Below are 12,270 nucleotides of genomic sequence, written 5' to 3'. Positions count from 1 at the left end.
CTGTCAAAAATCGCATGGAAGGGAATTTTGTTTGCTTGAGGGCTATATCATACTAGGTACTACCTGAATATGTACACATATCAAAACAAAAAATCACACAGTGAGCCTCTTTAATATAGTTACAATGAAATCAAATTTTAAAACTTATACTTGCAAGTATCTATTGATAAACTATACACGGGCCGGAGGCCCTCTACTTTTCTCTTCCCTCTCTGATCAATATACAGAACCAAGAATTCCTCAATAATTTTTTTTAGTCCACCCTCAAGCTCTGTAGTCGAGCCTCTGCAGCAATGACCTATTTCGATGTTATTAGTAAAATATTCTTTCACTTATTTCCCATTAGAAAAAAGGGGGGGCGTCGTAAAAACTTACATCAAGTGCCTGCTGAACCTCAAGAACCTTTCGGGCCTCAGCCAGCCAATCCTTGCTCAACGTCTTTGCCCAACCCTGCAGACCAGTCATCTCTCTGGTCGCAGCATCCAGGTCACCCTCCTCTAGATATGTCTGTGTACGGGTCAAGATGCTCTCGACATCGTCTCCCTCGGCGAGACCCTGCTTCTTGAACATGACGTGGCTGAGAACCCAGCTGGAAGCGTGGCTAGCAACACCTGCATCATCAGGAAGCAGAGAGGCTTTCCGGACTTCGCTGGCGACACGACGGAATCGATCAATCAGCTGAGATGAGGTAGAGATGCCGCGCTGGTACGCCGAAGGGGTGATTGAAGCAATGGCGGCGTCAACGACGGCGTCATCGGTGGCAATCTCCTTGAGCGCAACGAGCTCGCGGATGAATGGTCGCGGGTGCTGGCCATCCTCGAGGCTGGCGCGGACAGCCTCAACAGCGACGTGAAGCTGCTGCGTCTTTAGGTTGGAGTCAACAACCTCATTCCAGCCAAGAGTGAGCTTCTCCAACTCTGATACAGCTGTCGTAAGGTCGTTGAGCTTGCCAATCCGGCTCTCACGCTCCTGCTCGACGCGGGCCTCAACTTCCTTGAGGAAATCCTTCTTCAGGGCGATGGCCTGTTCCAGGAGCTTGTTGTGGAGCTTGTCCTCGTTGAGCTTCTGCTCGCGCTCCAGCAAAAGCTTGACCCTCTCGTCGTAGCTCTCGCGAACAGTCTTCATCTGCTCCTCGAACTCTTGACGCCAGGCAATCTCTTGCTGAGCCATGGTGCCCTCAACTCGTCGGATGAGATCGGAAGCAGCGGTATCGAATTCAGCAACGGTAGATCGGACATCTTCAGCGGCCTTCTTCTCGGCGTCGTCCTTGAGATCCCTCAAGCGGCCACCAATTCTCAGGACCTCATTCTTGGCCTTGTCGATTGTCGAAGAGTACTTGCCATGCGCACCGTCGGCATTGATAACCAAGATGAGATCATTCAGCATGTGGACAAGGTCTCGAACAATGGGCTCCTTGGCATCAGGCAGGGTCATCAGGTCAATGGACCTCAAGGGCTTAGCAGCAGGCTTATCGTTGGCTTCGGTCGCCTTGGCCTTGGAAGTGAAAGTCTTTGGCTGTTCCTCAGGAGTGACCTTCTCGACAGGCTTGGCAGCAACGACAGGCTTGGGCTCAGATGCAGCGGGTTTGGCCGCCTCTTCAGGCTTGCTCTCAGCCGGCTTCGCAGCGGCCTTCTTAGCAACAGGAGAGGCGCTTGTGCGGCGCTCCGAAGGCTCTGTCTTGTCTGCCACCCTCCAGGAAGCTCCGCTCTGGGCGGGAATCCTGACCTTCTCGCTAACATCGGCGTGTCTTGAGCCACCAAGGCTAGCATTGGGGAACCGCTTCTTGAACTCCAGCTCCTCCAGGTAGAGAACAGCCTGCTCGCCAAAGGGGATGTACTCGGTGAAAAAGTCGTGGAAGTTGTCATTGATGCGCGAATACCAAACTCCTCCACCAAAGCCGGCAGCACCAAGCACCATCAAGGTGAAGATGAAGTTCCTCAGCCTCCTGAAAAAGCCCTTCTTCTTCGGCGGCGGGCTGGACTTGGGCTTTGCGCTCTGGCTCGTGACAGGTGGAGGGGGAGGCGGCGTGGGAGGGATCTCAGCCGAAGTCACCGTCGTGTCGACAACCGGCTGGGCGGGAGGCGGAGGAGTGCGCTCAGAGCTCTGGGTCTCGGATGTGGGCAGAACCGGCGTCGTCTTCTGGTCGGCGTAGAATCTCTAGATTGCAGCAGCTCGTCAGTCGCAAAATTTCCCCTCGGGCCCACGATTTTGCACGCCACCTACCTTGGCCAGAGGCGCCTGTCGCGACGCGGCAACAGACCATTGGCGCCCGGCGGCTGCCGCGATGGGCTTGCCGCCTAGCAATCTCGCTGTCCGAAGCGATGATCGCAACATTTGGAAATGCAATCGCGTGGTTGGAGGTTGGATCGGAGTGCCCAGCCCAAAAGTTGGCCCATGGACAATAAACGCTCAGGGCAAAAGTTCGGCTAATGCAAGCTCCAGACTGCCGGCAGGAACCGGATCCGTGACGCAACGCCAAGGTCATGCCAGTAACCGGTTTTGTTACGTCGGATTCAGCAATGGAAAAATCATGCCATGCTTTAATATGGCGACTTCTTTGTTATTTGCGACTTGTTTTTTTATTTCTTAATTTTTTTTTTTTAATTTTGCTTGTTTGAATTGAATAAAGTCATTTAGGCCATGCACACGTATTACTAGACTCGATACAGCCACCCACTCGCTCATGCAAGTTCCCCGGCTCATGCGGAGGGCCTTATCTCACAAGATGCATGTAAGAAAATCACAGCACAGGCCATAGTCTAATCAAAGCAGCAATCTATTAGACGCTCAGTCAGATTCACCGAAGGACAGAATACACATCGTTCCCGTATCTCATAATCCTCCACTAGGCATCCCGTAGCTCAGAATAAGCCCATCTGCGAGAGAATCTACCTTTGAAGTCCCTATGCACATCCCAGTGCATCAAGACGAGCACAAAAATATCAAAGGTGCATATTAAAAAAGAAAAAAAAAAAGAGGAAAATAAAAAAGAGACCAAAAACAATAAATCGTCGGCCAATAACCCTCCAAACCCAAGACTCCGAGAAATATACGACGCACCTGGACTTGCTTGATGCAAGCCAAGGCTTTGAATCACTGCTGTCAGTCTATCCCGGCCTGAACCTGAATGATCCACCCCCATGGATGCATTGCAGGACGTAGGTACATAGGCATCATTAGACGTCCCGCCGCAACCTCTTATCATGTGTTGTCTAGCAGCTGCATGGTCCGTTGACATTAGTGTTGGAATTCTCTGGTGCAAGGCTGACGCCGGGACGCTGCCCGGGTCGAGCATGTCTGGGTCCGACTTGGTCCAAGGGTAGCTTCTTCGCAATGGCGGTGAAGAGTTCTCGCACGTTCTCAGCCGTCTTGGCAGACGTCTCGAAGAAGAGGAGGCCGGCCTCGCGGGCATAGGCCTCGGCATCTGCAGTTGGGATGGCTCGCTTATCGGGCTGCTCAGTGACCAAATCAAGCTTGTTGCCAGCAAGGGCAATGATGATGTTCTCGTTTGCCTGGCGTTGGAGTTCCTTTACCCACGCCTTGGCCTTGTCTAGTGATGCCTACATCTCTTTATTAATACCATATTCATTGTGCAACCCCAAATTTTCAACGTACGGATTGCGTGATATCATATACAACGACGGCACAGTTGGCATTTCGGTAGTACATGGGAGCAAGGGATTTGTATCGCTCCTGACCAGCGGTATCCCAGATCTCGAACTTGACCGTCGTGTTCTCATCGAGAGAGATAGTCTGGGTGAGGAAAGCTGCTCCAATGGTGGATTCTCGGAAGGAGTCGAATTGGTCCTGATGGCTTCATTAGCAGGGTGGTTCAGAGGCCTCCCAGACATTGCGTGCAATCTACCTTGACAAAACGCAGGACTATTGAACTCTGTAACAGGATGTTAGCCTTTTTCTTCCTCTTCTTCCTTCGTTTCTCTCAGCACTGCGGGACAAGAGGTTGCAAGTTCACCTTTCCAACAGCAGATTCGCCTGTCGCAAAAACAACCAAGTCAGCAAATACATCAACACATGTCGATCATCCGACTATCAAAAACGCACCCAAAAGAACTAGTTTAAACTGCGCGAAGCGAGTGTTCAGGCCTGGTCGACCAGCGGGAGGTGCGCGAGCGGCCATTTTGAAGGTTTGTTGATTTGCTGCGCTCTGCCGAGAGTGTTGAGTGGCGGAAGCCGGGCGGGAGAAGGTCCGATGGTGTCGGGATCTGTGGAATTCAGTCGAGCGTCGTAAAGAAACAGCCGAGATATCGCAGAGCGGCAACAGGCGGCGGAGATGGACAGCGCACTGGATAGTATCAAACACCGGACAAAGAGTTGGATTGCCTGGAAATGGAGGTTGAATGCGGCGAATACCAGAGACGGGCGGTACACGTCAGGCTAGAGGGCGGGTCAGATGGCACACTGCCTTAGGTAAGCCAAGGCTGCCGTGGTAAAACTTGGCTTTTCAAGGATGCCTTGAGTGGAACAATCCGGTGTCGACGTTGGCCCACGTTATGATTTAGCCTGATGCTTGCGACCCTGCAAATTTGCGTGGTGTTTGTTTCCACGGCTCAGGTTTTCTATAGAAAAAAAGAATTGATTACATGCATTTGGAGAAAAAATTAAACAATTGAACAAAAATATATACGAGTACATCATTCAAATGGGTCCAGCAAAAGCAAGGTGCTGATCTCATACTCTAAAGTAACAGCGACAAATCACTTGACTCAGCCAATGCACCAACCAAATGACGTACAGGAATACGCAGCCTCCAAACTACTATCTACTACAAAGATACACCGCGTAAAAGCAACATGTTCCAATCTGAATTCATTACATCAACACATCTATATGGATATTGATATTTCCACCCATTTACTTATATATATATACTCCCCCAGTCCTGCATCGCCGCAATATGCTAACAACCCGCCCGTTCTGTCTTTTTATCACTCAGTGTAAAGCATCGTCAAAAACTCCGTGCCCAGGGAATAGTGCCAGCGCCATATCATGAACCCATAAACCCATTATAACCCAACGTCTAAGTCGGCGCAACCAGCTCAGAAAGATTGCAATCGAGACAAGAAATATGCAAAATAAATCATCATCCATGGGGAGCACTAGGGGAGAGCAGCCAAAGCCTGTTGCTGCCGCTCTCGTTCCGCTCGCGCATCCTCTATGTCTTGGACAATCTTCTTCTGCTCATTCTCAGAATATTTATCCCAGTTGCCGGTATCTTCGTCCCATTTCCGGACACACTCGGGCACCCAGTTGCAGTCTTCGACCTGGCCATAGGCAGGGTGTTTGTATCGAGGATGGCGGCTAGGCCAGTTGGACGCGTGGAAGTGATGCTTGACGAGGGCGTTTCGAGCGTTGTGGTTGCCGGAATCCGAATGTCCTTGTCCGGCGCAAAAAGCCTCGACGGTGAGGACAAGGACGCCGCCCACGAGTTTGGACTCGTCCATGTTGTGGAACTTGTCCCAAGTGACCTTGGGCCCCTTGGACTTGCGGTTCATCTCCTCGAGAATGGCTTTGGTAAAAGCAGAAGGGCCCGTGCCGCTGATGACTTGATCAAAGTCAAGCTGCACTTCGCTCAGCGGCACGCCTTGGTCTCTGGCGACACCCTTGAACCACTTCATGATGTTTTCAATCAGACGCATCATGACGGGCTGTTCGGGGCGCGCCGCAAATGTCCACTGGCAAAAGGACATGGACTTTTTCCCCAAGATGGGGTGATCTTTGAAATCGGGCTGGTCAATCTCAACACCGACAATCAAGTCAATGTCCTTTTCGTTGTAGCGCTCTGGTATAAACCGATGAAAAGGCTTCATGGTTTCGACATCAATGTCTGCGTAAATGCCGCCCTCGGCGTACATGATCATATACCGCAAAAGGTCGGCTTTGATGATGGGTAATTTGATCATTTGATAGAACTCGACAATATCCGGGCGGTCGTAACCATTTGGACCATACCGGTCCTCGATATATGCCATCTCGTTGGCATCGGTAACGACTTCGTAGCGCATGCCCGGGTTTTTCTCAGTCCACGTCCGCGCCGTCAACAGATCACGCTCTTCGAAGTTGAGAGGATCGACTTTCCATGTTTGCCAAATCTTTTGCGGAAATGTGCTGCCTGGCACAGGAGGCGGCTTTGGTTGTCGGCGGAGGACTGAAGCGGGATTAGGTATCGCCAGGACCCAGTCAAAATTGAGAATGACAAGAAAGACGAAGACGATGGCGAGGTAGAGAGGGAGGCACCGTCTCATCTGTGTAGGCACCTTGTTGCGGAAAGGGCTGGCAGAGGACATGAGCCTCGGTGATCCAAGAGGGGAGTTCATCGTGATGTGCTCTCTTCTTCCCTTCTTGCGATACAGAGAAAATATTGAAGATCGGCAGAGTTGAGACAATGACAAGCACCACTTAAAGGGTGGGTATCATGCTGTGTACGGCAGCCGCCGCAAGGGAAAAACAAGAATTGAAGAATAGATAGAGAGGTGGCTAAGGTTTAATCATTCGAATCAAACCTCTGCCTTGGACAAAAAGCAGCCGAAGCTTGAAAGTATCCAGGGAGTGCCTTATCGGTACGTCCACTGAATAAGTGCAAAGCCACAAGATCTTGAGAATGCTTGAGATCTCAGGCTCGTATAGGATCTCCCTGTATACAGACACCTTGGTAGCAAGGTTATCAAGATACACTTTGTTGAGGGGGCTGCTTATAGTTTGTCCTGACAAGTGCTGCGAGTATCGATGGAAGAATACTCAGTGTGAGCAAACCCGGGGGAAAGAAGAGACTGAAAAAGAGTCATCTCGCCCGGCCTATGCGCATATTATACTCTGGGCGTATCAAAAGGGCTGTCCGGGCCGTCCATGGGCGCAATTACAACAGCTCGCCGCTGTGCCTTTCCGAATACTCTCCTACCTGCCTTGCATGGATTGAGCCACAAACATCGGAGCATGTACATGTACCTGTACCCAACTCGCAAAGATGAGCTAGTTGGTTAGTTGGATGGCGTGAAGACACCAGGATCCATAACTTGAGTCTGTCGAACCCACACAGCGGTGGATCCCTGCAAATCTGCCAGGGACCTCTTGATTACGTTTAGGGCCACAGGAAGAGGAAACGACGTTACTAGAGCCGGACACAGCTTCCAAAAACGTCCTAAAGCAACGGCACAGAGGTGAGGCCAGTTTGGGGAACATGGGGAAACATGGACAAGGCCTGACAAAGACGGAGGTGGAGGGAATCGGCGAGACGTACCTGCAATGTCCGCAGGACGGCCATACTGTACTCATCGGCATAATAAAGACGCCTTCTTTTTTATTTTCTCTTTGGTGTATCGTACTACATGTGGCTAACAAGATTGAGCACTCAGCTCAGTGCTACCCCTTCGAAACCTTGGTTCGGCAAAGTATAAGCCAGGAGAAGAAAGCCATGGCTGAGTCTTCCGCAATGGCTTGTGATATTAGCCCGCGGACTCGTTCCGTTAATTATGTACAGGTACTCGTATAGTAAGAACATTCGATGCAGCTTACACTTTAGTCGTATATTTTGGAACCAGGCACCTGGATGAAGCCGAAAGGATTTCTGTCTCCAATTTAAGACGGCGCACGGGACTGGACCGACACCGGCAGCGTGTACTTGCACTTTTGTACAAGTACTTTTCAAAAGCCTCAAGATCCACAGCTTTATACGCTGCTATGACAGAGGATATGCAGGATTTTCATTCGTATTTTGAGCATCAATTGCGCCCGAATCTCCGTCTGGGTACCTCTACTGCCTGTGGCATTGCGCCGGCTCGCCATTGCTGCTTCTCGACCTCTAACTCTTGTCGATTGGCTGGCGCAAGAAACGCCTCCCAAGGTCGGAGCTTACGGGCAAATACAAGGTAGCATGTACATACTTGTGCATGTACCTATCTGCTGGTGACATAAGACGTCGTATCGAAAGGGGGGAGAAAATTTGAAATCTACACATAAGCCAGCTGAGTATGCATATTGGTTGCCCGAGCCGCCGATCAGCCACGCACACGATGTAGCTCCCGGCTTGTCAGGTCCCCCGAATGCTTGTCTGCAAATATTCCCTGTCCATGCGTTTGGTGTGAGGGGCAATTCCTGTAGCAACTCCCATGCAAGCCACAGTGCAGGGGTACGCCGTCCAATCCCCAGTTGAGCGCCTTCTTGCCCAGCCCCTTGTCTCTTCGAGATGCGGAATAGTGCACTTGCCAGTGCCTTGAAATCGTTCCTTGGAGGCGTTTTGGAGGCGTTTTGATGGCGTTGTGCGGAGAAGGATGGTGTGGCTATGTACTTGTACTCTCGGCTTTTCCCACTTACACCGGGGGCCGTGGCCAAAATAACGTTTCATGTGATAATTGGCAAACAGGAATACAGGTTCTTGTACGGCACTGGCACATCATGTCCCGGAACAGAGCTGATGGGGCTTCAATTGCCTCCGGCCCATGCGTCATTGCGTGTCTAACTTTGTCCTGTTTTGGTAGTCTTCGCACCACCACCACCCTGGCACACTGGGTCCTCCTCGGCATCAGAAGAGCTGGTCCTTGATATCTCGACAACTTTCTCTCGGGTGATACCGTCAGCCGCAACTGCATCTCTCATCTAGTCAACCTATAGCTCCGGAACCCCGCGTCCATCCTTCGCCTCCGCATGCTTCTGACCTCGGGACGACCTTTATCATCTGCCTCGTGCTTCTGATTTTCGGCTTGTGAAAGCTGGGGAAGCATCTTGCCGGTGGGACTCCCCCGTGTTATCATTCTGATTCCAGATTAACGAGTACGACGTTTGTCCGTGACGCTCGAGATCGGATCGATCCTGGGGTTTGCCGTCTGGGGAAGCGTGGTGTCCTTGTCGAGCAATTACGAGTACACGTACGGCTCGGCCGGCCTTGTCCAGCACTTGCTCCGAGCTTAGGCTTGTGAGATTGAAGCTGGGGCTCTTCTGGCATCCTCTCTCCCTGCGTTCGTTCCTCTTCCTACTGGATAAACGCTATTAATCTCACCACTATCAACGCCAACATGGCCCAAGAAAGCATCCTCAATACCAGCAAAGACTGGGAAGAAATCACCTCTGAATCCGATTACGACCCAGAGCTTGCCAAGGAAGCAAACGGATATACGATGTGGAGGCCATCCAGCTATATCCCCAAGCACAAGCGGGCTCTCGGCTGCATTGTGAATACTCTCTACAAGCTGCCCACTATCTTCTCAGTGGCTGAGAAACTGCGCCCGACCTCATATCTAGATGGCCTTCGAGGCTTCGCGGCCTTTCTGGTGTATTGGCACCACCACGAACTTTGGGCTCACGGCTGGGAAAAGCAAAATTCCATTTTTGAAAATGGCTTCGGCTACGACGGAAAATACTACATGGTCGCGTTCCCCTTCATACGCAACTTTTTCACAGGCGGACACTTTGCCGTCTCAACTTTCTTCGTCATATCCGGCTATGTCCTCTCCCTAAAGCCACTGACCCTGTTGCAAGCTGGCGAGTTCACAAAGCTAGGAGACAATCTTTCATCGGCCTTTTTCAGGCGATGGCCACGACTCTATCTTCCCCTCATTGCGGTTCTCCTTGTATTCATCACGCAGTGGCACATGCTTGGGATCTGGGTCAACGGACAAAAAATGGCGGGAAGCTGGACAGATGACCTTTGGTCCCTGTATATCCAATTCAAGAACTTCAGCTTCGTCTTCAAGGAGGGAGGTGATCCCTGGATCAGCTTCAACGTCCACTTGTGGTCTATCCCAGTCGAGTTCAAGGGATCCATGGTTATCTACGCCTCAATTTTGGCCTTTTCGAGATGCTCCAAGGCTGCACGACTCCGCTGCGAGGCCTTTTTGATCTTTTACTTCATGTTCATATGCGACGGCTGGTACTGCGCCTTGTTTTGCACGGGCATGCTACTCTGCGACTTGGACTTGCTGGCCAAAAAGGGCGAGCTCCCACTCTTCTTGGCCCGCCTCGAGCCGATCAAAGACTTCATCTACTACCATCTGCTCGTTGTCAGCTTATTCTTGGGCGGAATCCCCAGCGAAACCACAGACGTTCAGAACTTGCAAAAGAGCCGCGGCTGGTACTACCTATCCTTGCTCAAGCCTCAAGCAGTTTTCGACTACAAGTGGTTCTACCTCTGGCTGGCGTCAGGCTTCTTGATCGCGTGTATTCCGCGCATTTTCTGGCTAAAGAGGTTCTTTGAGACCAGGCTTTGCCAATACCTGGGGCGTGTTTCCTTTGCGCTCTACATTGTTCACGGCCCCGTGCTGTGCACACTTGGCGATCGGCTTTACATGGCCGTGGGCTGGAAGGGAGACGACCACATACAACACATCCCGCACTGGATGAACAGAATTCCCCTGCCAAAGTCTGGACCCCTTGGGCTGGAAGTTGCTTTCCTCGTCCCCCAGTTGATCTTGCTACCCCTGACTCTAGTGCTCGCCGAAGCCGTGACGAGATGGGTGGACGCGCCGAGTGTCAAGTTTGCCGCTTGGCTGCACCGCAAGACATTGGGCGGTGCCTCTACGGAGCCGGTGCTTGGGAAGCAGGCCAGGGCATGATTCAGATTACACTTACTGTTATTGGGTGGCCATGAGAAGGCGGTAATATGGGTTCGGGATATTTCATTGTACATAGACGGATACGTGATTTGGCGCAAACGGGGACATCGAACGGAGCACTACTCAGTACAGGTGCTGGACATGGAGATGCCGGCGCCTGCACATACATAGTACTGTACTTACTCGTACAAGTGCTTGCAAGGGGCAGTCCCAACATGGAATTGAGCATGGGTTAATGTCATCAACAGTTTTCACTTTAATTAAGTGTCAGTCTTTTTTTTTTCCGGTCTCCCACTCCCATATCCCCCACGTAAAAGTTTTCTTCTCTTGCTCCCTCTACGCGACTTCTACGCCGTTGCTGCTCTTGGATTAGCATTTCCCTGGTCGTGGATCCATCCAATCTCCTGATTTATTGTGAGAGTCGGTTTCATGGTGTTGGTGTTGATTGTAGCGTGGGAAGTTGGTAGGTACAGATACATGCTGACTCGTCGCGCGGATGTGGCTGCACCTAAAAAATTGCCTTCCTGGGTGCTGCCAACCAAGCGATCTCGTCAATCTGGTTGCCCAGCATTGGCGCTGAGCTTGTGCCTGGAGAGGTTCTGTACAGGTACAGGCACGCACAGGCACGCACGCGCCACAGCGTCAGCCACAAAGGCACAAGTTGAAGTGCTTTTCAACAGAGAAGGAGCAATGGAACATAAAACAAGAATCTTCTGCAAACCACCCTCGTCATCATGGTGTCACTTCTTTTTTTCCCCTTTCACCCTCTGCCTTACTCTATCTAGGACTCCCTAATTTCTTCCCTCTTCTTCTCCTTTCTTCCAAAACACAAGGCACGGCGAAATATGCCGTTGAGACCACCACCTGCCAACGGCCGTTTGTCCCAAAGCAGCACAAGCGCGTCGCCAGCGCTTTGCTGGATTCCGGCATTGTGCTCTGCCGATCGCTCTGATCTGCGCAGTTAGTTCGATGCCTGTACCCTGTCAAGCTGTTCGCCGCTAATGTGCGGAGGTGCAGGCCACTAAGACGGCCCCTGTTCAAGTTCGTTGCTGTTCACTCGTGTATGCGTGCTGCCTTTTGGGGGCGGGAAGAGCGAAATTGCGTTTTCCCTCGGCTTCTGCTTTGGCATATGACAATTTTCTGCTTCTCTGCCTATTCCAGCCTCTTGCCAAGTCTGCTGTTGCGGGGTAGCCCGGTTTTCGTTTTCGTTGCTGATTCTGTGTTTTTGTGCTAACGGATAGTCTGTTTCCTTTCCCCCGTCTCGTCTGACCAAACGTCTCAAAGTTTGTAGGCTCTTATCTTCGTATATTAGCGGCCACACTCTGGGGTTACATTCACAATCAAGGCATCCGCCTGCCGGGCTACCTGGCAAGTCCATGGCAAGGCCCGATAGAGGCCACTCTGCTCCATCGAGGGCCATGGGTTGTGTCCACTGCGAATGCAAGGCTGTCCATCTTCATCAAAGCCAGCTCGCTTAGGGATACTTGCCCTCCTACGGAGTAGTCTCAGCAACATTAATGAATGATATCTGTACTTGTATACGGCACTTGTTTGTACTCGTACTAGCAAAAACGAGTACTGTGCCCGTACAAGTTAGTGGTAAGTAACATAAGAAATGGAGGTATCCGGTAATGCTATTTGCCGCCGGCAGCGTGTGTTAGCCCTGGCTCTTACATCATTGTCCTTGAAGTTTGCGACTCAAGACTCG

The 12,270-nt window shown here is 51.3% G+C and overlaps 4 protein-coding genes across 4 annotated transcripts; 1 reads left to right on the top strand and 3 right to left on the bottom strand.

The window, feature by feature from the left end:
* Window positions 1-115: 115 nt before the first annotated feature.
* Window positions 116-2,334, bottom strand: TRIVIDRAFT_85005 (uncharacterized protein; the record flags this gene model as incomplete). Its single annotated transcript, XM_014103932.1, has 3 exons — window positions 116-298; window positions 376-2,157; window positions 2,215-2,334. 3 exons carry the CDS (start codon window positions 2,332-2,334, stop codon window positions 254-256), a joined length of 1,947 nt encoding a protein of 648 aa, XP_013959407.1.
* A 425-nt stretch (window positions 2,335-2,759) lies between these two features.
* Window positions 2,760-4,343, bottom strand: TRIVIDRAFT_85002 (secretion-related small GTPase; the record flags this gene model as incomplete). The annotated part of the gene is made up of 5 exons (XM_014103931.1): window positions 2,760-3,560; window positions 3,616-3,807; window positions 3,866-3,892; window positions 3,974-3,993; window positions 4,063-4,343. The coding sequence occupies 5 exons, from the start codon at window positions 4,136-4,138 to the stop codon at window positions 3,213-3,215; spliced, it is 663 nt and encodes a 220-aa protein (XP_013959406.1).
* Window positions 4,344-5,117: 774 nt separating this feature from the next.
* Window positions 5,118-6,335, bottom strand: TRIVIDRAFT_32495 (glycosyltransferase family 32 protein; the record flags this gene model as incomplete). Its single annotated transcript, XM_014103930.1, has 1 exon — window positions 5,118-6,335. One exon carries the CDS (start codon window positions 6,333-6,335, stop codon window positions 5,118-5,120), a length of 1,218 nt encoding a protein of 405 aa, XP_013959405.1.
* A 2,793-nt stretch (window positions 6,336-9,128) lies between these two features.
* Window positions 9,129-10,562, top strand: TRIVIDRAFT_32560 (uncharacterized protein; the record flags this gene model as incomplete). The annotated part of the gene is made up of 1 exon (XM_014103929.1): window positions 9,129-10,562. One exon carries the CDS (start codon window positions 9,129-9,131, stop codon window positions 10,560-10,562), a length of 1,434 nt encoding a protein of 477 aa, XP_013959404.1.
* Between the last annotated feature and the right edge of the window lie 1,708 nt (window positions 10,563-12,270).

The sequence above is a fragment of the Trichoderma virens genome (assembly GCF_000170995.1).
Source record: "Trichoderma virens Gv29-8 chromosome Unknown TRIVIscaffold_3, whole genome shotgun sequence".
NCBI lineage: Eukaryota > Fungi > Ascomycota > Sordariomycetes > Hypocreales > Hypocreaceae > Trichoderma > Trichoderma virens.
This window is presented reverse-complemented; position numbering and strand designations above follow the sequence as displayed.